The sequence below is a fragment of the Apteryx rowi genome, unplaced genomic scaffold (assembly GCF_003343035.1).
Source record: "Apteryx rowi isolate R43461 unplaced genomic scaffold, aptRow1 scaffold_997, whole genome shotgun sequence".
In the NCBI taxonomy this organism is placed as follows: Eukaryota; Metazoa; Chordata; class Aves; order Apterygiformes; family Apterygidae; genus Apteryx; species Apteryx rowi.
This window is the reverse complement of record NW_020451312.1, coordinates 18,469-39,694: the sequence shown is the minus strand read 5'-3', so window position 1 is coordinate 39,694 and position 21,226 is coordinate 18,469. Positions and strand designations below refer to the sequence as shown.

At 58.7% G+C, this 21,226-nt stretch overlaps 4 protein-coding genes across 5 annotated transcripts in view; all 4 read right to left on the bottom strand.

The window, feature by feature from the left end:
- Positions 1-891: 891 nt before the first annotated feature.
- On the bottom strand, positions 892-4,006 carry CCDC86 (coiled-coil domain containing 86). Its single transcript, XM_026055401.1, has 4 exons — positions 3,882-4,006; positions 3,466-3,595; positions 2,121-2,195; positions 892-1,650 (listed from the first exon to the last, which is right to left on the bottom strand). Exons 1-4 carry the CDS (start codon positions 3,941-3,943, stop codon positions 1,531-1,533), a joined length of 387 nt encoding a protein of 128 aa, XP_025911186.1. The 5' UTR covers positions 3,944-4,006; the 3' UTR covers positions 892-1,530.
- A 407-nt stretch (positions 4,007-4,413) lies between these two features.
- LOC112960803 (membrane-spanning 4-domains subfamily A member 4D-like) lies at positions 4,414-7,074 on the bottom strand. Its single transcript, XM_026055384.1, has 6 exons — positions 6,907-7,074; positions 6,365-6,484; positions 6,029-6,085; positions 5,225-5,380; positions 4,871-4,990; positions 4,414-4,585 (listed from the first exon to the last, which is right to left on the bottom strand). Exons 1-6 carry the CDS (start codon positions 7,072-7,074, stop codon positions 4,577-4,579), a joined length of 630 nt encoding a protein of 209 aa, XP_025911169.1. The 3' UTR covers positions 4,414-4,576.
- Positions 7,075-15,211: 8,137 nt separating this feature from the next.
- Positions 15,212-18,928, bottom strand: LOC112960826 (membrane-spanning 4-domains subfamily A member 12-like). Of its 2 annotated transcripts, XM_026055414.1 has the most exons (6): positions 17,919-18,928; positions 17,665-17,793; positions 17,171-17,227; positions 16,794-16,916; positions 15,877-15,990; positions 15,212-15,577 (listed from the first exon to the last, which is right to left on the bottom strand). In XM_026055414.1, the coding sequence occupies exons 1-6, from the start codon at positions 17,958-17,960 to the stop codon at positions 15,476-15,478; spliced, it is 567 nt and encodes a 188-aa protein (XP_025911199.1). In that variant the 5' UTR covers positions 17,961-18,928; the 3' UTR covers positions 15,212-15,475. The 2 variants fall into 2 exon arrangements, with proteins under 2 accessions (XP_025911199.1, XP_025911200.1); XM_026055415.1 differs by lacking the exon at positions 15,212-15,577 and having other exon boundaries at positions 15,920-16,464.
- A 1,241-nt stretch (positions 18,929-20,169) lies between these two features.
- The window catches only part of LOC112960822 (membrane-spanning 4-domains subfamily A member 15-like), a 2,951-nt gene continuing 1,894 nt past the window's right edge, over positions 20,170-21,226 (bottom strand). Inside the window, exons 5-7 of the mRNA XM_026055408.1 lie at positions 21,028-21,153; positions 20,547-20,660; positions 20,170-20,308 (exon numbers count right to left, since the gene is read on the bottom strand). Coding sequence (XP_025911193.1) covers positions 20,204-20,308; positions 20,547-20,660; positions 21,028-21,153 — 345 coding nt within the window. The 3' untranslated portion in view covers positions 20,170-20,203. The remainder of the gene's footprint in view (positions 20,309-20,546; positions 20,661-21,027; positions 21,154-21,226) is intronic.

Sequence of the window (21,226 nt, the reverse complement as noted above, 5' to 3'; positions counted from 1 at the left end):
ACGGGCACGGGCTCCAAGCCCCCCTTACCCGGCCTGGGTGCAGGCTGGCCGGCGGCACTCGGCTTCGGAGGGAGGAGGCGGGAGGCAGGGCTCGCCCGCCCGCCCCCACCCTCGCCCTTTATCCAGGCAATCCACCGAGGCAATCATTAATCACGGAAGCAATCAGGGAGCCGAGCGAGCGCGCGGCCTCCTGCCCGCAGGGCCGACGACCTGCGCCGGGCCCAGGGCTGCCCCACGGCTCTGCCGTACCCCACAGCTCCCAGCAGACCATTTCACCCCCTTCCAGCCCCCCTGCTCTCATCCATGATGAGGCAGGAAAAAAATTACGCATACATCAAGGGCTGGGTGCTGCCCTGCGCCTGGGAAACCCCCTAATCCCCATCCAACTGCTAGCTCTGCCCGGCCCCTTGGGGTCGCCTGCGCCCCGCGATGCTCCTGGCAGCCCAGGAGAGCGGGCTGCCGGCTCCCACGCCAAGCTCCCAGCCCTGGGCACCACCCTCGCCGCCTCCCGTGCCAGGGAGCCTTGCAGCGGCCAAGGTCTTTTCTCCCTCCCCAGCCTCCTGTTCATCCCCACCTCCCTTCCACTCCTTGGAGGAAGCCCACTATGCCCCAGGCCAGGACCCTCCTGCCACAGCGTGCGCAGGTCTGGGTCACACCAAGCTGAAGACAAAGCTGTTTATGTCCAGCTCCCATCGACAGAAACGGGCACGCATAGGGCAAGAAGAAGAAACRCAAACGTGGGGAGAGACGTGTGGGTTTCCAGCCCCAAGCCCCTTGCTCTCACCCGTCTCCCACCCACCATCTCCCACCCCAAGCTCCAACTCCCATCCCTGCCCTGCAGAGATGCTCCAACTCCCCCCAGCATCCCCTGGAGAAGAAAGACAACAGGAGTCTGACGTGAATTGTGCTTTCCCCTTCTGTGAGCTCCATACCACAGCAAAGATGAACTCACTTCCCCCCTCCATCCCGCACAACGGGCTCCAGCAGGGCGAGACCCCTCCTTAASGAAGGCCTTGGTGCTCTGCGACCCCAGGAAGATCCGCTCCAGCCCAGAGATCGCTCAGTCCCTGGCAGAGTGAAGGCCCCGAGCAGCAGCTTGTCCTGGAGATGCCAGACTCCCCCCACCCCARGCCCTTAGAGGCAAGTCCAGATCCCTTCACGCTCCCTTCTTAAAAGAAAAGGCAGATTTGGGCAGTTGAAGCAGTTCTCATTCCAGTGCCAGACAAGATCCAGCCCTGTCCCAGYCCATCAGCAACACCCCAACTTCACAGGGAAGGAGAGATCCGGCAGCCTGTTCTGATGGTCACCCCACTGCGCAACCCACACCAGCTCTGTCCCTCTCTCCATCCAACGCCAAGGGCCTGGGCAGCATCTCCTGCCCACAGAGCCAAGGAAACATCCCTGGAGGACCAGAGAGGAGCGGGATTTGTGGGAACCCCAGCCATCCGGGCCTGGTGGAGCGGCAGGCTGGCCAAGGCCAGGACGGTGCGTCTGTCCTGCAGCCCGGTGCCCTCTCCCTAGGCACCAGTCTCATTCCGCCACCGCTTTGCGCYGCACGGGCGCCTTCTGGAGCAGGGCCAGCGTGTCGCGCTTCTCCACCCGCCGCAGCTGTTTCTTCTTCGCCCGCTTGAGCTTCAGCGGGTTCCGGATCTGGAAAGAAAGGCAGTTTTCAGGGCTGGCACAGAGACCACGCTGGGGAGAGCCAGGCCAGGCAGGCACGCCAGGGCTCCCACCCTCACGTTGCCCACCCCAGCAGCGTGGCCGGCACAGCCCAGGCCAAGCCGGAGACACCCAGCAGGAGCCAGGCCCCTCTGTACGGGGCTGCAGGACAGCAGCCYACCGACCAGCCAAGCAGCTGCAAGAGAATTTTCTTCCTCCCACTGCCAAAGACAGGACCTAGCAAGGACCAAAGTCCGTGCACAGAACCAGCTGGGTTGGTCCTTTCCTCAGTCCTCTCAATGCTGCTCAAAGCATCTCTCAAAGTCCCCAGGAAAAGGGGAYAAAGCAGGGAGCGGGAGGCTTGGAATAAGCCAGAGCCCAACGCTTGGATCTCGACGCAGCCAGGTCTGCAATGGTGCGATGCCCCGGGTGCCTGGGAGGTGCTCGAGAGCGCGACTCACCACTTGGACGATCTCTGCTTTTCGTTCGTTCTCCAGGCGCCGTTTCAGGTTCTCCTCCCGCCTCCGCTTCTTTTCCTGTGGGAACAGCATGAAACATTCGCTGTAGGTCCTGTCCTTTGGGCTGGGGACATGGCAGAGGAGGCAGAGCAAATCCAGGCAAAGGAGGGGAGACACCTCTACCACCCACACGAGCCGGGAGAGCCATCAGAAAACTCGGCCACCTTCCCTCAGACCCAGGAGCTCCCTCTTTCCGACCTACGCATCAACAGGGAGCAAGAGCAAGGGAACAACTTCATGACCTCCATCTCCACTGACCTGGCCAGGACACAGTTTCAGCTTTCTATTTTACTCCTGCCTGTAGTGCAGCTACTGGAGGGGACAACAGACACCACCTAAACCAGCACTGACTCGCAGCGCAGAGCCACAGCCCCTTTTCGCCAACCGCACGACCGCGGTGCTGCTGAAGGGCCGCGCTCCCCTCTCCTCCCGCCGTGTCCCTTGCACCAGCCGTGCCCGTGCCACGGGACAAGTCAGATGTGCCCACTAGAAGCCCGGGCAGATGGGCTTCCAGCCAGAAGCAACTGCCCCAGGGCCGCACGACTGTTCAAGCCAAGATGACTAACGAAGCAGGGACGCCAGCACGGCAAAGGCTGCGCCCTTCCTTTTGGCAGCAAACGCGCAGACCCTCTTGGAGACACCAGTCCGAGGGCTGCAGGGCTAGAACAGCACGAGCGATACCTGCCACGCACAAAATCCGCCAGCACAAAGTCAGGCCATCAGCACTTTTTTTTTCCTCCATGAGATTTGAACTGGCTGCATGAGTTTAYTGCAAGTCAGTGACGTGCAGCATGTGACTGTCACCGCCTGGATATGGCATAACAACAGGGAATTCACTCTCTTGCCTGGCCACAGTCCAGGAGAACGGCTGCTGGAAGGAGCCGGGCTTGTGCAAGCTGGCGGGCAGGCAGCCTGCAGATGGAACATGCTCTGCCATTACAATCCCGTGACCCCAAAGCCCTAGATGCGGGCAAAGACACGCAGCTGGGTAACGGGGAGAGGTGAAAAGTCTCTAGTCACGGCCTGACTCCGCAAAATGACAGAAACCCCATGCTGGCAAAGAGACCAGGCAGCTCTGCGTGAGGGCTGCGACAGCACAGGCCCCAGCAAACCCTCCCCATAGGGCACCAGGGTCACCACGGCCCCAGGGAGAGAGCTGGGCAGGGGCAGTGCTGCTGCCCTGCAGCAGTGGTTGGGTGATGCTGCCCCAGCTGCCCACGGGGTCCTGTGCCCTGAGAGCCCGGCTCCTGCGCTCCCTGCCAGGCACTGGGGCCTGGACGCCCGTTACCTCTCGCTCCTTCTGCTTCCCCTCCTGCAGCTGCCGCGCCAGGTCCTTGACAAGCTTCCTCTCGCGCCGCTCCTTCATCTTCCGCTCCCAGGAGGTGCGAAGGGGCTTGTCCTGGATCATGTGCGAGAACCTGGACAGGGAGAGGGGCTGCGTCAGCCACTGAGGGAGCGAGCGCTTCCCTCCCCGCAGCTCAGAGAGCCCCACAACAACCTTGCTCCCCTCCAAAAACTCCTTGGGTCAGGATCTCTGCAAGACTTCTCCCATCCAGGGCATCCCACAGCAGCCTCATCCCCCTCCACATCCTCCCAAAACCTCTGCCTAGCTCAGGCGTCCCCCCAAACCACCCCAATGGCTCAACCCTTCCCCCCGCCCAAAAGCAGCCTCGCCCCCCCCCGAAAGGCCCCGCTCGGCCCCACCTCTTCTTCCCGGGGTCCTTCCACACCCGCCCCGACTTGGGCCTGCCCCGGGGGATCATCATCGTCGCCGCCGCCGCCTCCTTCCGCCCCTTGGCGGCTTTCCGCGCCGGCCGGGCCGGGGCCGGGGCCGGGGCCGGGGTCTCCCCGGGGCCGGGGCCTCCCTCGGCAGCCCCGGGGCCCGGCTGCCGCTCCCCGGCCGCTCCCAGCCCCGTCTCCGATCCCGCGGCCGCCCCGCGCGGCCGCCCCATCGCGCGCGCGCCCGGCGCCGCCCGATGACGTCCACAGCGCGCCACGCGCCGCACATGCTCAGAGCCCAACCCGGCCGCCATATTTACGCCGGGCAGCGCGGGCGCCATGTTTGTGCCTGGCCCGGTGGCCTTAGACCCGTTGCCATGGTGCCCCCGGGGCGGCGGCGAGGCCTGCCGCGGCCTCTCGCCGCCTCCCGGTGGCGCGGGGCCCGGGAGCCCCAGAAACGCCCTCGAGGCCAGCCAGGGTGACCTGTTTATTGCAGACACCACGCGGAACAAGAGCCAAGAGCCGCAGCGTCCCCTCTGCCCCCGGCCCCCCGCCGCCTCCCAGTGCCACCGCTGCAGCCGCTTCTGCGGCTCCAACACATTGGCGTGGCGGGGGGACAACAGGGGTGGGTAGGCACGCCCGTCTTGGCCTGGTGGGGAAGGACGCCGGCTCTGCTGATGTTACAAAACCTGGAAAATAAGGGAAAGCAGAAATGACCCTTTGGGTCTCGTTGGGGTCACGCGGAGAAGTCCCCATGAGCATACCAGCTTTCATTGACCTTGTCGATGGTGCCTTCTCAGAGGAGGAAAGGGGGGACATATCTGGCCCTGCTTCCACTGAAGTGCCCTAGCTGGCTTCTCCCTCACTTCAGAGGGATCTGGGCTGGGGACTCTGCTGCCAGGGCAATGGGGCTGTTACCCGTCCCAGGGAAGCCTCATGACCACGTCCAGTCCTCGATGAGGGTCCATCCTTACCATGTGCTTGTAGTTGTGCTGCTTGATGGCGGCATAACCGAACGTCAGGGCTGCCACTGCTATGCAGAACTCCAGGAGGCAAAAGATGATGAACGTCAAGTTCAAGCCGTCGCTCAGGATCTGCAGGGAGGAGAGCAAAATGGCCCTGCAGGCCTCGCTTGCTGGCAGCTGGAGTCATCCACCTCCCTTGTGCAGCAGTGACCCCATCCCCTTATCCTCCTGCCTACGCAGCCATGGGAGACTCCGACCCATGGGGCATTTTGACACCAGTTCTTTTGCTGTCCTGGGCCAGCCAAGTGATGGCAAAGAGACCGTAGGTGGTGGCTGGCTTGAGGGGGGACCAGGAGCCTGTACCTTTCTGTCAGTGTAGAAGCAGTCTTCCCCTCTCAGCTGGTGAGGCCAGTTGTGCTCGCACCCGGGAAGGTTCGTAGTGATAGCCGTGGCATGGACAATGGTGGCCACCAGGGTGCTCAGAACGACCCCAGTGCTGAAGATGCAGCAGGTCTTCACCTGTCGTGGTCACATCATGTCAGCCGTCAGCAGCACTCCATCCCTACTGCTCCCACCAAGAGCAAAGCAGCAGTATGGATCAGAGCAAGAAGCCCTACCTGCCTGCAGGGAGCTCAGAAACCCCCGTGATACAGTGACACAGAGCTGGGAAGAGGACGCTTGGTGCTTTTTGTTCGAGCTGTCTGAGCAGGGGGGCTTCAGAGAGGTTGGGTGATTTGACTAAAGTTGAGAGGGGGGGATTTACTCCAGAGCTGCCAAGCCTCATGGAGCCAGTAAAGCTCCTTATAGCAGGGTTAGATCTGATTAGCGGTCAGGGTGGAGCCATTTGGCCTCCTGGGGAAGCCGCTGAAGGGCAGATGGCCCATGTGACATTTTTTTTCTCCCCGTCATCTGCAAGTGACTCCACTGGGTTCTAAACATTTCATAGAGGCCCTGAAGCTTGAGGTGTTGACCACCCTCAGTGGTTGATGGGAAGAGAACTGGGCAACTCCAGAGGGCAAGCCTAGTGTTAGGTGCTTCATTTTAGGCCCTGAAGAGACATGGGATGAATCCAGGCTGCAGAGGGGCAGAAACCACAGAAGCCTGCCATGAGCTCTGTGTTCCTCACCCTGCCTGGCCATGACTGAACCTGCTCAGTGACCCTCTTACCAGCAGGATGTTCTCTCTTTTTCCACTTTCCACCAGCAGAGACCCTGTGACCAGGAGCTGTTCCAAAAACAGAGACGGGAGAGTCAGCAGCAGGATCCCCCCCTGCTCCCCATTGCATGTCGCACACATCCCACAGCCCCTTGAACAACACACCGGGAATGTTTGGGTCTGCAGTCACAACCCCCCCCCAGCCCCAGGAGAGGAGACAGCCAGAAGATGTGGGCATAAAAGGAGACCCTAGTAATGAGGGGATTTAGCACCAGCAGTAGATCCACTGAGATCCCCCTGTCCTTGTCCGGCAGTGGGGAGGTGGAGCCCAGGCATGTCCCTGCTTACCAGGAGTCCAAGCCAGAAGAGGACCCCACTGGCCACAGTGATGGAAGGGATATCACGCTCTGCCGTGGTCAGGATGATCCCAGAGCAGAAGCGTATGATTCCAGTGACAATGTGGATGGCCTGGGGAGGGACAGAGGGGAGAGGGGTCCCCAGTCACTCTTGGTCCAAAGCACTGCATGCCAAGTTACCGTAGCCATTAACCAAATCGCACCCCATCCTCACTGTTGCCAGCATCACACCAAGTTCTTGCTGCCCTCAGTGGTGCTGAGAAAGGAGCCTGGGCTAGCTAAGTGCTCAGCTGGTGCTTGGCATGACTGTATGAGCTGACCATGCAGACGAGGAAAGGGAATCAGTCTCAAAACCGGCCCCCCCCCCAAGCAGGGGCCAGTTCTTGCTCATACAGCCCTGCTGGGGCATCTCAAGGAGGACAATCCCTTGTGACACTCGGGGCCAGCCCCGGCTTTTTCCCCAGCATGTCCCAGGCAGAGGGGCTGCAGCGACCCGTGTCCCCTGTGCGCTCGCCTGGGGCACTGTGGTCTCACCCCCAGCGCTTTGGGCTGAGCCCTTCTGAAGCTGTGGACTCGGAAGGATGAGGCGACAGGTGTGGACAGACTGGAGCTGGAGGCCTGCTGGGCTGCTGGGGTGTCTGTGGCCGGGATGACCTCCATGATGATCCTCACGCCACCAGAGTCCGTTACTGTGGCTGCCATCTCCTGTGGGCAGAGCAGGGCTGGGGAGCAGGGGCAGGCAGAGAGCGAGCCGTGGGGAGAGAACCGGAGCTCCCAGTGTGCCAGAGAGATGACAGCGGGGCTGAAGGTCGGTGGGGATGGGACCRGGCTGGCTCCCACCCTCCTCTTTGGAGCAGCACATGGGATATTGCCATGGGAGGCTTTGACATCCTCTTGCACTGACACCAGGATGTCCCACACGCCATCCTGCTCCCCACACCTCACCCCTGGCCTGGGTACCTCCTTCAGCCTCAGCTTACCCTTGTCCTCCTGCGTGTTGCCAGATGTTAGCGGGTCCTTGTGGTCCCTTCACTGCCCGTGTGCCCTGTGGAAGAAGGCGGCTGGAACAGTCCAGACCTGCCGGGAACATGGTCCTGCTGCCCTTTGCTCCCTGCAGGAAGTTTGTTCATGGAAATCTCAGCAGGTCCCTCTTGCTCAACAAGCACGATCCTGGCTGCTTTGCCAACAGAGGGGAGAGCTGCTGACGAAAACCGTGCATGCATTCATCTGTGTTTGCACGAGGGAGGGGTTGGGTTAAACTCTGGGGCACATGAATGGGGTGGGAGAACGGCGCAGGGAGAGGGGCTAGCTTTGCGAGCCGGTGGTGGGCACCCTCTCCCATGGTGCAGGCTTTGCTGCAGCCTGGGGAAGGAGCTGGACGCTTGTCCCTTGGGATGCTCCGAGAAGATCCCCCTGCCTGGGCTTGGGCCCATCCTGCCCTCCATCCCCAGTTGTGGGCATTTTTTTGCATGTCAGCTGTGGGGGCCACTCCACACCCACAGCTGCTCTGAGAGCACCGATGGAGGGGAGGGCTTCAGGCTCCCCTCATCTACTCACACCTACTACATCACTTCAGCTCACAGGGGTGGCTGGGAGGGGGCAGTTGTGCCCGTAAAAAACTTGGGAGAAGAAGGCAGTTCAGGTTTGCACGTGGGGTTTGGGATGCCAGACGGCTAGCTGAGGAGGTTTTGTGGCTCCCATGCCCAGAGTGCAGCCCCTGCACTGGCAACAGGCCCAGCAGACAAGGTTTTCCTGCACTACCTCTGGCCTGGTGGGACCTGCCTGGCACCAGCCCCTAGCACTGGGACCAGCTCACATGGAGCAGCTCCCGTTCAGACTATCAAACCGTCTTCACCGTCAGCCCAGGCTGGCTGCATCCAAACTGCCACCTGGGCAAGGTCCCTGGGTCATGCTGGTGCTTGGACTCTGCATGGGAGTTGCTTGCTACGCCGATAAACGACGTCATGGGCTGGGCAGTCATTTTTGAACAGTGAGGCAATCATGTGTCACCTGGAAAGGGAGGTGTAAGCCCCCCTGTCTCCAAGCATGGTATATCTCAGCCCAGGTGCCTTCAGAGCCGTGCACTTCCCTTTCCAAGGAGGCTCAGGGTGGGGGCCTTGGCCCAAAAGCAAATGGTAGATGAAGCTTTATGGTGTCCCCAGGTGTCTTTGGGGGCTGGCAGAGCCACGTAGGATAGGAGCACAGGGAGGAGGCAGGGAGGCAGAGAGGAGACCATGTTATCAGAGATGTGCTGAGAGCATCTTCGAGGTAGTGAAGGTGGACCCCTGGAAACGGGGGAGCCGCTAAGTGCTCAGAGAGGGGCGCTCAGCAATTAGCTCTGCAATTAGCCAAGCACCAGTCCTGGGAGAGTCCTAATAAGGCACTTGGAGACTCATTCACCCACCTTGGGATTGCAGAAGTACGTAACACCAGCAGTTGCCCATCCCAAGCGTCTGGCTTGCAGAGCCCTGGGCAGCTTGTTACAGCAATTAAGAGACTCCCAGTCCTGGCAGAGTTTCTCTTGCAGGAAAGAAAGGAGTGAGATGGGGTGGAGCACAAACATTATAAACATTGTCAGTCTATAAAGTTTTTAACAAAACTCCTTCGTTGCCTTTTAGTTTTAGCCAGGTTTCTCCTTCCTGACCACGTCTGATGCGCGATACTGTGGGTCCGTCTCCGCTGATGACAGCCAGCCCCCCACAAGCGAGCCTGGGGTGGGGGCAGCCGAGCAGTGGGTGGTGCAGGCGCTGCCAGACAGCTCCCAGTGTGGGACCCAGCGGGAGCCTGTTAGCGCAGGGGTCTCCAACCACTCGTCCTCCCAAAGCAAAAAGAGATGCGATTCTTTCCAATAGGAAATTAGAGTTCAGCCTGGGAACGGAGCCACCGCACATGGTGAAAAAGCTCACGAGACACAGGCTTTGAGGCCCTCTTCCTCCCTCCTCGGACCACTGTCTTCCAGGTCTGCCAGAAAACAGCTATTTCCTTTGGGGCCGTCGTCCCCATCTGCTTGCGAGGACGGCTGGGATCCTTCGTGCTGGCCTGCGAGGACCTCCCAGGTTTCCTTGACGAGCGCTGGCAAATCACCACTCGTTTGACGGGCCCGGGATAGACGTGAGCAGCAGATGGGCCCAGCGGTGCTGCTGGGGCGTCTGTCCGTACAAAGTCTGCTGGATGCTGGCCCCAGTCCCATCCTGTCCTCGGCTCCTCTTGTGCTTAGAAGGTAAAACTCAGCAGCAGCACCTCCACTGGGTCAGCTCCCCAGCACCGAGGCGCTGCAGAGGGCTTCGGCTCTAGGACTGCGTGGAGGGACACAGCCTCCTGTGCCCAAGGTGGCTGATGTGCTGGAGAAGCAATGGGATGAGGTTTGACTTGATCTCCACCTGTGAGAGACCTGAGGTGGGAGCTGGTTTGAGGAACAGATGGGAGGGAGCAGGGTGCTGGCAGACACGGCTCTGGGACCCTGCTTGGATTTTTTTCTTCTTTAGAGGCTGGGAATTTCTGACCATATCCAGAGGCTCCACAAGAGCTATTTCCATGTAAAAGCAGGAATATTTAAACACAGTGCCCTGATATCTCTGAGTTGCTAGCTTTGTCACAGGGAGCTTAAGGCTGGCTTCACATCACATTTACAGGCATGAGCATCAACAGTGTTGAGGGGCTCAGCACATCTCCCTTAAATATCACCACCTCTGTCTACACTTGTCATCTCAAGCCCAACACGAGACAGGACCCTCCACAGGGCAGTTCCTCCTGATGATTTTAGGAGCAGCTGAAGCAACTGTTAGAAGTGCCTTTTTCTTTCCTTTGACCCTAGAGGGAGCTGAGACACCTGGTTTGGACTAGACGCCACTTTTAGAGTCCAACATAGGTGAGCTGAATCCAGCTGACGGGGTATAAACTCAAGCAAGGGATAAGCAGCAGCCTGTAGTTCAGGGCTGCCTGACCTGGGGAAGCGAAATAATAGTGATATCAAAATTAGGCGTATATAGTAGGTCATATAAAGTTGCYGTGTCTTTGTTTTTCCACTGGTAAATGGAGGGATCGGTGACACCTCTGTTTCCTGCCTTGTCCATTTTGTTTGCAGAGACCTGGGTGTGAGGCTGTTCCTTCATATATCCATGCAGATCAGCTGGCTCTTATGTTTCTTCCGAGGGCTTTCCTGAAGGCTTTCTTCACATCCCTGTTGTGCTGACTGTAAACCGTGGGAACTGACCAGTGGGTTGACTGCTGTGTGGACCAGGGTGGCCACCTTGTCCCACTGGGCGATGGGCCCCAAGCCCATGAGCAGAAGGGAGCCGCAGAAAAGGACACCAGGTAAGCAGCGCGGGTGGAGACAGCCTTGCACCAGCCAGCGGCTGAGCGGAGGCACAAACTGGCCACCACGATGGCTGCTTAGGAGCCAAGGACAAGGGCCACGGTGGCCACCACGTTGCAGCGTGGATGAGCTTGTGTACCCTCGTGTTTGCCACAGGACTCGRTCTCCTCACTGCCACGTACTGCAGGTCTCGCTTGAACTTGCCTGGCCTTAGCCGTTGAGCTTTGATTTGAGACCTCACTGGTGTCCCATTTTGTGTCCTTGCAGTCAGACCATTTCCTGAGGTCCTCATCYGTCAGCTAACCAGACAGAGCACCTTTGGTTTCCTGTCACAAGACCAAGCCCTGTTCCCATGCCCTCCTGCGTGTTCCCACACGCCGGGAACTGGTGCCAGTAGCTGGAGGGATGACAAACAAACAGATTCTCACCAAACCGATCTAAACCRGTCCTTAGAAAAGAGCTGGGAAGAGCAGTCAGGACAAACCTGGTCAGTGAGGAGCAGTGAGTGACCAGCTCCCCACCAGCCTGGCTCCTGGCTGGGCTCCTGCTGCCTCTGTGTCTCCGGGCGAACTGCACCATCCCGAGCGTGGCCAGGCAGCGGGGTTGAGCTCTCAGTAGGCTCACCCAGTCCCACAGCCCACCCAAACCCGCCGTTCAGCGGCAGCCGCCGGGCAGAAGATTGTAGGCAACCAAAGCCTGCTGATAGCGACATGCTGTTAGAGTGCATAGCATTAGCATTGCTCTGCGTGCGTGCTGTGGAAGAGCCACTGGATGGCATTCCTCCATCGCGCAGCCTCTTGTGAGAGAGCAGAGTATTTGGACTTGTGCAAGGCTGCAACTGGAGACACAGTTTTCCAGCAAAAACACGGAGATGGATGAGTTTCAACTGTTAATCACACTCCTGACGGCTCTTAATATTTAATTTTTGCTGGTAACTTGACAACATCTCTCTCTGGAGGGAGAGCCTTTTTTGACGTGCTGATGCTAACTAGTTTCTCATTCGGGCTCTGATCTTGTTTCGTTCTCTGTAGCTAAACGTGGGGTAAGCCCATGAAAATGATGGGAACTGACATGTAGCCTTTGTACAGGCATGGTGTCCGCTAATATAAATGACAGCATGCGCTCCCAGCTGAAACCACCTCACTACGGTGGATTTCCTCCCAAAGCCATGGTTTTGGATTCCTAAAGCATTCCTGAATTTTCAGCCTTTCAGCCGGAAACATCCATGACTGGTCTTATCCCTGCAGCAGGGTTTTGTTAAGTGTCTGAGCAAAACCCATTTCCGAATGAGGTATCCGTGGAGAAAGTGCTCTTCCCTTTCTAAATAAAGCCAGGGTCCAGCTGGGGATGGCAGGAGCCCAAGGTAGGATGTTACAATTTACTTTGGAAACAGATGCCAGAGGAGGTGAAGCTTTTTTAGCATCTGGCTGAGCAGATGCTGGAGAGTGGCAAGTCCTGGACGGTGTAGCCTTCCAGCCCTTTATTTGCAGGCATTTCTGACTTCACTGATATATACAGTGAGTTCCTAAGATTTTTTAAAGTAGAATTTTGCTCTCCCAGCAGATGCAAATCTTCCCTTGATGCTTATTCCTTCTTTTACATCTCCAGGAGGAAACTCAGCAAATTAAACACATGCATACAGAGCAAATGTGTATATCCAGCACAGACTGAGAGCGGGTGTTAGCTGAGATGTTCAATATGGGCAAAAACTGTACGTGTGAGCATAGCTTTTGGTACGGGTGCGTAAGTATAAACACACATTATCCGTAGATTATGAACTCACARGTTCAATGAATTCAATACAGTGTTTTTGCATCCAAGTTAGGATGTCACGGTCTGGGTGGGTGAACTACCGGATGGATTAAAAACCTGTTTGGACGGCTGGGCTCAGAGGGTAGAGGCTGTTCAGCCTGGAGGGAGAGGACTTCGGGGGGGGCCTAATAGCAGCCCCCCAAAGCCTACAGGGAGGTGATATGGAGAAGATAGAGCAAGACTCTTCCTGGTGCTGCATGGCAGCAGAAAGAGAGACAACAGGCATAAGCTGAAGCAGGGAAGGCTCAGGCTGGGTACAAGGAGAGACTTTTTCCCCCTGAGGACAGTCAAAGCAGTAGAGCAGGGCCCAGCAAGGCCGTGCAGTCTCCATCCTCGGAGGTGTTCAAGACCCAACTAGCAAAAGCCCCAGACAACCTGGTCTGACCCCAGGGTTAACCCTGCTCAGAGCAGGAGCTGGGCCAGAGACCTCCCTAGGTCCCTTCCAGCCGGAGTTATCCTGTGATTCGATGACGCTGAGTCAGCCAGCACTGAATAAGTTTATGAGCCTAGTGGAACTGAAAATCTTTTTCCAACCAATAAGCCCTACCTTTTTTTTCCCAAAGAAAACAGATTCTGATGGATAAATACTTTTCACAGAAAGTTTCTGCTTCCTGTGAAAAACTTTATATCCCCATAAAAATACCAAAAGTCAACATTTTGCTTTTCTTCCAAATGTTTCTGTTTCTAGCAAGACTGTTATGATATTGGTTCCATAATGAGAAATCCACATTTTCTGGGGCAAGTGTCAGTTAGGAAAAAAGATGTTTTTTTGTCTCTGCCCTTTTCCCTGGGAAGCCATAAAGATCCCTGGGTGGTCATGATGCCAAACCCTTCTCTCTTCTCTGCAGACAAATATGCTGCTGTGTAATCCCAGGCCGCTGGTCCGTGTTGTCCCCTCTTTGTGTCCCAAGCAAACCTGGACAAAACCACGGAGGGAACCTCCACCGAGGGTGTTAAACACCAAGACGTTTCCCCGGGCTTGGGAAATCCCTGAGCCACAAATTGCCAGAGGTCCGGAGAGAGTTTGGGGGAAGCATCGCTGCATGCTGGTTCAGTCCTTGCCCTCTCTCGCTGTCACGACCAGCGCAGGGCTGACTGGGGTGCCTGAACGTGGCTGCTCAAACACTGGTGAGAATTGCCTAGCACATTTCTGCTCTTTGGCACCTTCAAGCACTTTGGCTGCCGTGAAGGGATGCAGGAGAGAGGAAACCGCATTGCGAGGMAAGAACGCAACCCGTGACCAAAGACAACCTTTTGGAGCAGGGAACGTGCTATGGAAAACTCCTTGAACAAGAGGCCGTAACACGTGGCACACGCAAAGCCAGTATCAGGCAAGCATCTGTGCCACCTCTCCAGAAGTCCCCACTGAACCATCCTAAAGACTTTTAAAATTACTGTAAACCCTGAAACCCACCCAAAGGGTAATGCATCCTCCACCTTCTGCCTGCCCCATCCAGAGTGACCAGAGAGCTCTGTGATGCCGGAAGCAGGATTTGGCTGGTGTTCAGAAACACATCAGGTGGGATTTTGTTGTTATTTGATAGTGGGTTGCATTGGCATCATTCCTAAAGCCTATTCCAAATGCATCCATCATCATCTTCCTGCTATATTCTAGCCTTTGATCTGTTGCTTCCAGCAAAACTTCTGATGCTGTAGAAAACCTGTCCTGAGTCTCCAAGGCTTCAGCGAAATATCACATGGTTTCTGCAGGGCAAGGATGCTTTTAGCTAAGGAATTAGGGAGGGGGGTGAAGATGGGAAGAGAATGAAGATGGCTGGGAATGAAGATGGCAAGCTATTTGCTTCTTGTCATCTTCTTGCCAGACATGGGKTTTTTTGATACCTCCTTATTTTCCTTTCTGCCTCCTCTTTCTTCCCCTTTGACCTTCAGCCTTTGTGGTCTTCTGCAAGGTCTCTGTCCTATCCCAATGAGGCAAAGGCAGGGAGAAAACAGCAGGAGCAGTGTCACTGTCAGGAGACCTCCAACACCTCGTGTGTAAGCCTCACACAGCAGCCACAGCTGAGTGAGAAGGAAACYTCTCACCGGTGGAGAGATGGACAGGGCTCCCGGCATGTACCAGGGACTACCAAGGGGTAGAAGGCTGAAAAATGGTGGGCTGAAAGACATGCTTGGGAAATTAGCTCTGCCTGCTGGAYGCAGGCAACGAGAGACAAGCCCATTTGGCCAACCTTAAACCAATAAAAGAGCAGGATCTGTAGGATCTACCAGGATGTCCCTGAGCCTTCAATCTCCTGATCCTGTGGGYGACCCAGCTACGGCGCACTGAACAGAGAGCCGGAAGACATCGCTGTCCCCCCCCAGCTTGTACCAAAGCCTCAGCGCCCTCTCCTCCCGCTCATCTTCTTCCCAACCCGAGGTCTCTCTTCTGTCTGTATGTCACCCTTTTATCCAGTTTGTTTGGGCAGAGTGCTGCTCGGCTCCAGCTGGAGGACCAAGGCTGAGGGGTGGGAGGCCAGTGAGGCAAGGCTTTGTGTGGACAGCGGTGCCGAACACACAGGATGCCCCTCCAAGCCCCCCTGTGCCTGTTCCCATTCATTTTCACCCCAAGCATTTTGTATGCGTCTCTGGGATAGCAAGGATGGGGAAAAGGCTGAGGCAACAGGGCTTGCCTGGTGGCAGGTCCCCCTCCCGCGCTGACTCTCTCCCCAAGCACAGAGCCCATTCACGGGGCAGACCGGCATCCATCCACCTCCAGTTTATTGTGGGCGCCATGAGGGGAAGCAACCGAGGTGGGGTCTTGCCAGAGCTGGACATTCCTCCAGTTTAACTCTGCGGTTTGACTCCATGCACAGAGTCAGGCTGTGGCAAGGAGTCCATGGGACGAAAGCAGGATCTCCCTGGCTCCGTGCAAGCTCCGGACAGCATCCACAGAAAGGGAAGAGCCCACTCACGCCGGCACGGATGGGGTCTGCTGCTACCCAGGCCAGGCTCCTGTGACGCTGTGCTGGGCCCTCGTTAAGGAGCGTAGCCATCATTGCAGTAGGCTGGGGGAGCCGACGAGATTATGGGCAGACCTGCAGGGTTGCTGCTTACAGCGTGGGACGCAAAAGGCAGGGCCTGCAAAGCAGAACTGTTAGCCCCACCTGATCCCCAACCCTTGGCACTTTCCCATCCTCACTTTGCTCGTCACCTTGATCAGCACCACGGGGCTTGGAGATATCCTGGGTCTGCAGGATATCCTGGGGCTGCACAGTGCCCTGGGGACCCCACAGGCACTTCTGCCAGCACGGCAGGAACATTGCAGATACCTCCACTGACGCAGCCCAAGCTCACACCAAGTCCCACCCTGCTGTGACCCGGGCTTGTGCCTGTCCCCAGCACCCTTCATGCGTGTGGATCCAGCCAGGGTTACTCACAGGTTGGGGCAGGTGGTGGGTAGCCTGGGACTTGTGGCGGGAGAGCAGGATGGCGATGGAGARCTCCAGGAGACTGATGAAGAGCATCATGCCCGCAATCCCGTTGTCAGCTTTCTGCAGACGACACGGCCCCGCAGAGCATCGTGACACGCGTGTGGCAGCCCCATGCATATGGCCAGGAACCCACCTTTGGCCACAGCAGCTCATTTAAGGCCCCAGTCAGTGCTGCCGGAGCAGCGTAACAGCTCTTCACCCGGGTGGGAACCGCTGCCTCGTCAGTGCCCACCCCACATGTGGTCGTACGCTCCCCAGACCCAGCCCTGAGAGCTCTTTTGTCAGGGTGCTGCTGCAGCTCTCTATAAGCGTGAATGGAAATCACATCGTGGGCTAACATCCAACTGGTGACTTGAAAAAATGCGAGTGCCTTTCACCAGCCATTTTCCCAGGGCTAAAGGAAGATATGGATGAAAACCATTGCTTCCTTCCTTCCCAGCARAGCCCAGTGATTTTTGACCAGCCCAGCTTTCTCCAGCCTCCTCACTCATGTCAGTCACAGCAAGCTTTCTCGAGTCAGTTCAACTCACTGAACTGTCAGAAAACAAAGCCAGCAAAAACTCGTAGTAATAAGGAGTTTATAAAGTTATAAATGCCATTTATTTATAATGGCAACCCCAGTTAATGAGTCAAGCCGGGGCTGGCAGCCATCACAGTTCACGCAGGGGACTTGAGCGGATGGCCCATGAGATGGCAGCCTGGCTCTTTGCTGGTGCATAACCCCGGCAACTGCAAAAAGCTTCTGCTGCGTTGGCTTGGTGGCCACTTCTAGCTCCGAATGGGGAACGCAAACTGGGCAGGGGAAGGAAACCCACCCTCGTGGCTGGCTGCACCGGACAGAGACCGCTCGTGGAGCCACTTACCAAGAGATCCAATGATGTCGAGTATCCGTACACCTTGTTTCCAACCAGCTCTACTATTAAGAGGGTGATCCCAGTTGCTGCAAACATGGCGCTAACTATGTTCATTCCCACGCTGCCCTTCACCTGCAAGAGAGGTGCACAGGCCCGGCTTACCGACAGCACAAGACTGTGCCCGACCTTTGCATCCGTCCCCAGCACCTGGCCTCAGCTCCGTCTTGTGTTCAGCGTCCAAACCCAAGCCCAGGGACCCAAGTCCTGCCTGCGCTCGAAAGCGGGCTTTGCGGAGCTCTTCTTATGCCCACCCCTCCCTAGGTGCTGGGAAGAGCAAGGCAGTGTGGAGGGGTGGATGGGGAAGCGCTGGAAGGGGACATGCTCACCAGGATGGGCTTGTGAACATACTCCGCAGCCACTGAGAGGGATCCTGAAGCGACAAACTGCCTTGGAAAGAGAAAGCAGGGATCTTCACGTGAATGAAGGCTTGCCYTGGCACAGCTACCACCGTCTCCTCGCAATGGGAAACGGCACAGGACAAAACCTGTCCCCCAAGCTGGGCCATGGCAGGGGCTGCAGCACTCGTGTCCAGCGCTCGGCATGACCCTGTGGCTCATCTTCTCTGCCCGGCATGTGGGCTAGATGTGCAGAGGTGGGAATAACAAGGGATCGCTTTGGGGCTAGCAACTGCCCAGAGAGCCTCCAGGTTTGGAGGATTTAGCTTTCCTTTCCCTGCAGGGAGGGTAGAAGTTTTCCCCAGCCACAAGGGGAAAGCATCAGAGATGTGGCATCCTCAGCCCCCCTCCCTGGCTGCGAGTCCCATGCTGGTACCTTGTGGCCCACCCCATGGTTCAGAAGATGCCCCGTCACCTGTACGCACCATGATGCCACCCCAGAATGGGTAGCCAGTGGACACGGTCAAAGTCCAGTAGGTCAAGAAGGGCTCGGTGATAATGGAGGCCACCCCGCCGAAACTGAGACAAGCCACACCGATGAGGATCTGGAGGGCCTGCCGGGACGTAAGGAGGCATGAGGGTCTATTGCAGTCCCGCCACCTTGGAGAGGGGCTGTGGGGAGCCCAGCGCGGCCCCGCGCTACGACAGCTCCCCGGTAGGGCAGAAGGGCTGCGCTCACCCCCATGAGCTTGGGCTTCACCCAGGAAAGGGTCTCAGCCATCGTCCCTGTCTGTCAGCACCTGCTGAAGCCGATCCCCTGSGTTCAGAGTACCCGGCTATGGAGCGTCCCCATGGGGCTATCCTGGACGGCTGGAAACCAGCACCAAGACCCTTCGGGCTGGCGCTGCAGCGCGTCAGGGTGGACGCAGATGGGCGGCTCCGGGGCTGCCACGGAACGAGGACCCTGGGGAGAGAGCGAGCGGCCTTGGTTACCCCGGTGGGATCGCACGGCTTGGTACCCGGGCGGAGGGAGAACGACAACTCAGAAAGCTCTTGGTGGCGCAGAAGGTCTCCCCCGGGACTAAAATCACGTCTGGGAACCCAGGGGCAGCTTGACATGGAGAAAAAGACATCCCAGAGCTGGCACTTCATAACTTTGACCGGCTCAGCGGGAAGTGCCCTTCAAGGAGTGTTAATCTGATGAGCCAAAGAGGAAGAAGGGGGCCAGCATCTCCGCTAGATTTGGCCAGAACAAATGTGTAGGACAGGCTGTCCTGATTACCTTTCACCTCCTTCCTCTTCCTCCCCACCCTATTTCTCTCCCTTCCCATCCCAGGGCTGGGATGCACACCCTCACCCGGGTGCAGGGAGGAGAAAGGGCTCCGGGGCCGGGGCCACCGACAGCCCCCTTCCCCGAGAGCCAGGGCCGCCTCCCTCTTGCTGCCCATCACCAGCGCTCGGGACTGGTCTTCTCCCGTGGAAGGAGCRAGCGGGAGCGGACGCTGGGCCACGTGGCTCTGCCGTCACGGGAGACAGCAAGTTGCACTTTGGCCGTCTGYGACTTGGTGTCCTGCCTCGGGGCACGCGGCCCGGCCCCACAGCCTGGCCCCGGCCAGACAGGGAGGGCAGAAGGGCGGCAGGGCTCTGGCTTAAAACAAGCAACGGTGGCACCTCTTAGCCRGCTTTAGCAAGTGCTCTCCTGTGTGCTGTCACCTCTCCCACCACCGGGATTCGCCCAAATAACCTGGTCTCCGCCATATACCCCTGGCCCACATGCCCTCCAGGCCAAAAGGCTGAGGCGAAGCCATCGGAGAGCCCCAGGCTCATGTCCCCCCCCGAACCCATCTCCCAACGGCCCCGTCAGCTCCCCCACCCCGGGCATCGCTTGTCCTTGCACTCACCGCGTCGTGTCCCCGTCCCTGTCCCCGTCCCTGTCCCCACCACAGGCGGCCGTGCCGTCAGCGGGAAGGAACTGAGCTCTTCTTGCCAAAGGGCTGATTTTATTAGTGGTGGACCTTGGGTGCTGCCTGGGCGACAACCAGGCCCCCACCCCTCCCGCCGTCCTCCGCGCCGTCGCCCCGAGAGACCTGCCAAAGTCCTGCTCTCCCGCCGGCGCTTTCAGCCGCCGCCGCGGTGGCGCCCGGCGAGGACCTGCCGCCAGCACCCTGCTCTCTCTGGCAGCCCGGGAGCGGGGCACCGGCTCCGGGGCCAGCCCASGCCTGCCAGCACGGGCAGAGGACAGCCCTGAAACCCCCCTGGCAAGGCTCATTGCAGGGCAGGGGGTTGCAAACCGAATAGCTTTTGCAGGAAAGACCTGGTTTTCCCATTGCATTTTCAGTTGTCCCGGAAAACCCAGCACCCCACCGCACCCCGCTGTATCATCCGAGGCCTGAACAAGGCCCAAAGAGAAAGGATTCCCTTTTAAGGGACATCCCATTACATTTTCAAAGAAAACCTCTCATTTTCTGCAATTATGCCTGATTGGTTTGACAGGAGTTCTCCACAGGAGGAGGAGCACGTTCAGGCAGACAGCTCTAAGGACGCCAGGACAGAGGCGAGGGAGGCGCGGGATCTCCATCCTCGGAGATATTCAAAAACACAACCGGACGCTGAACAACCTGCTCTAACCCGCTGGGGGCCAAGGGTCGGACCAGACCCCCCCCCCCCCCAGCGTCCCGGCCAACCTAGACCATTCAGCGATTTGGCTCTCCTTAAGCATCTCCCCAACCTCGAACCCTGCCCGTTCGCCGCACCGCAGGGCGCTCGCGTGTCCGGCTCTCAGGGTTTTATTGAGGATGCCATCCCTGGCGGGAGGGGATGATGCGGGGGCCGTGGTGCCAGCCCTGCAGACAGGGCTGGGGGTGCAGCCAGCCGGGCTCCGTCCGGGCTCCGCATCCGACGCTCGGAAAGCCACCGTGCGGCCAGCGCGCTCGGTGGAGCTGGGAGGGAGAGACAGGTCTCACGAAGAAGAGGGGAGCAGGGGACCGGCTCAGGGCCGTGCCGTCTCCAAATCCCCCCCCTCCCCTACGTGGCCTGTCTGTTTGTGTTCACACATATCTCGTCGTAAGCCGGCGGAGGCGGCAGCACCGCCACGGGCGGAGGTACGAAGTTGGGGGTGAAATCTGCAGCCTGCGGAGCAAGGAAGCCCGTCACTCCTTGCCCTCGCTGGCCAGCCCACAGCGCCAGGTCCTGCTAGGTTGGACCTGCTCCTCGGGCGGCTGTCGATGCTGTGCTGTCCCACGTGGCGCCTCCGCAGGGGTTTGGGGGGGCCCACATCGCCGTCCCCGGAGCCCCTTCTCCCTCCGGCGCTGCCGGTGGCAGGAGTCCTCCCGCCTCCCCCTCCTTGACTGGCCGCCGCGGGGCTCACCTGCGCGGAGGTAACCAGCTGGGTTTGCCACCCAAAGTAGGTGCAGATGAGGGTGATGCAGGTCTCCAGCAGCGTGAACATCAGCAGGATGCCCAAGAGCCCCCTAGCCAAGCGCTGTCAAGGAGAGAGGCCGGCTAAGACCAAGCAGCGAGCATCGCCTCGCCTCGCTCCAGGGCTTTACCGAGATGCTACAGCCCCAGCCACAGAGGGGAAGGAGCAAATAGCACCTTTCCCCCCTTGCATAAACTTTGCGTATCTCAGAAAGCGTGGGGTAACGCTGAAAGCATACTAATATCCTCGAGAGGCAGCGATGAGCCGCTGCACCTGCAGGAAGAGGTCGTCTCTCCAGCAGCAGCAGCAGCAGCGTGTCCCCTGCGCACATCCCGACCTGCCCTTGGGAACAAGCACCCCCCCCCGCTCCGCCTCCCCCGCCCGGCCACCGGGACGCCTGGGCCCCACGAGCCGAGCCCGGAGCGCTCACCAGCTCCTGCTGCAGCGCGGGCCCGTAGCGGAGCTTGTCGCAGAGGCTGAGGTCCCAGAGCAGGAGGACGACGCCCGCCACCGCGGCGAGGACACTGGCGACGTTGAGGGCCGCGCAGCCCTTCGCCTGAGCGGCACGGAGGCAGGTGGGCACCCTCTTCGGGGCAGGCTCCCTCCAGCCCCCCCCTCCCGAGTCGCCC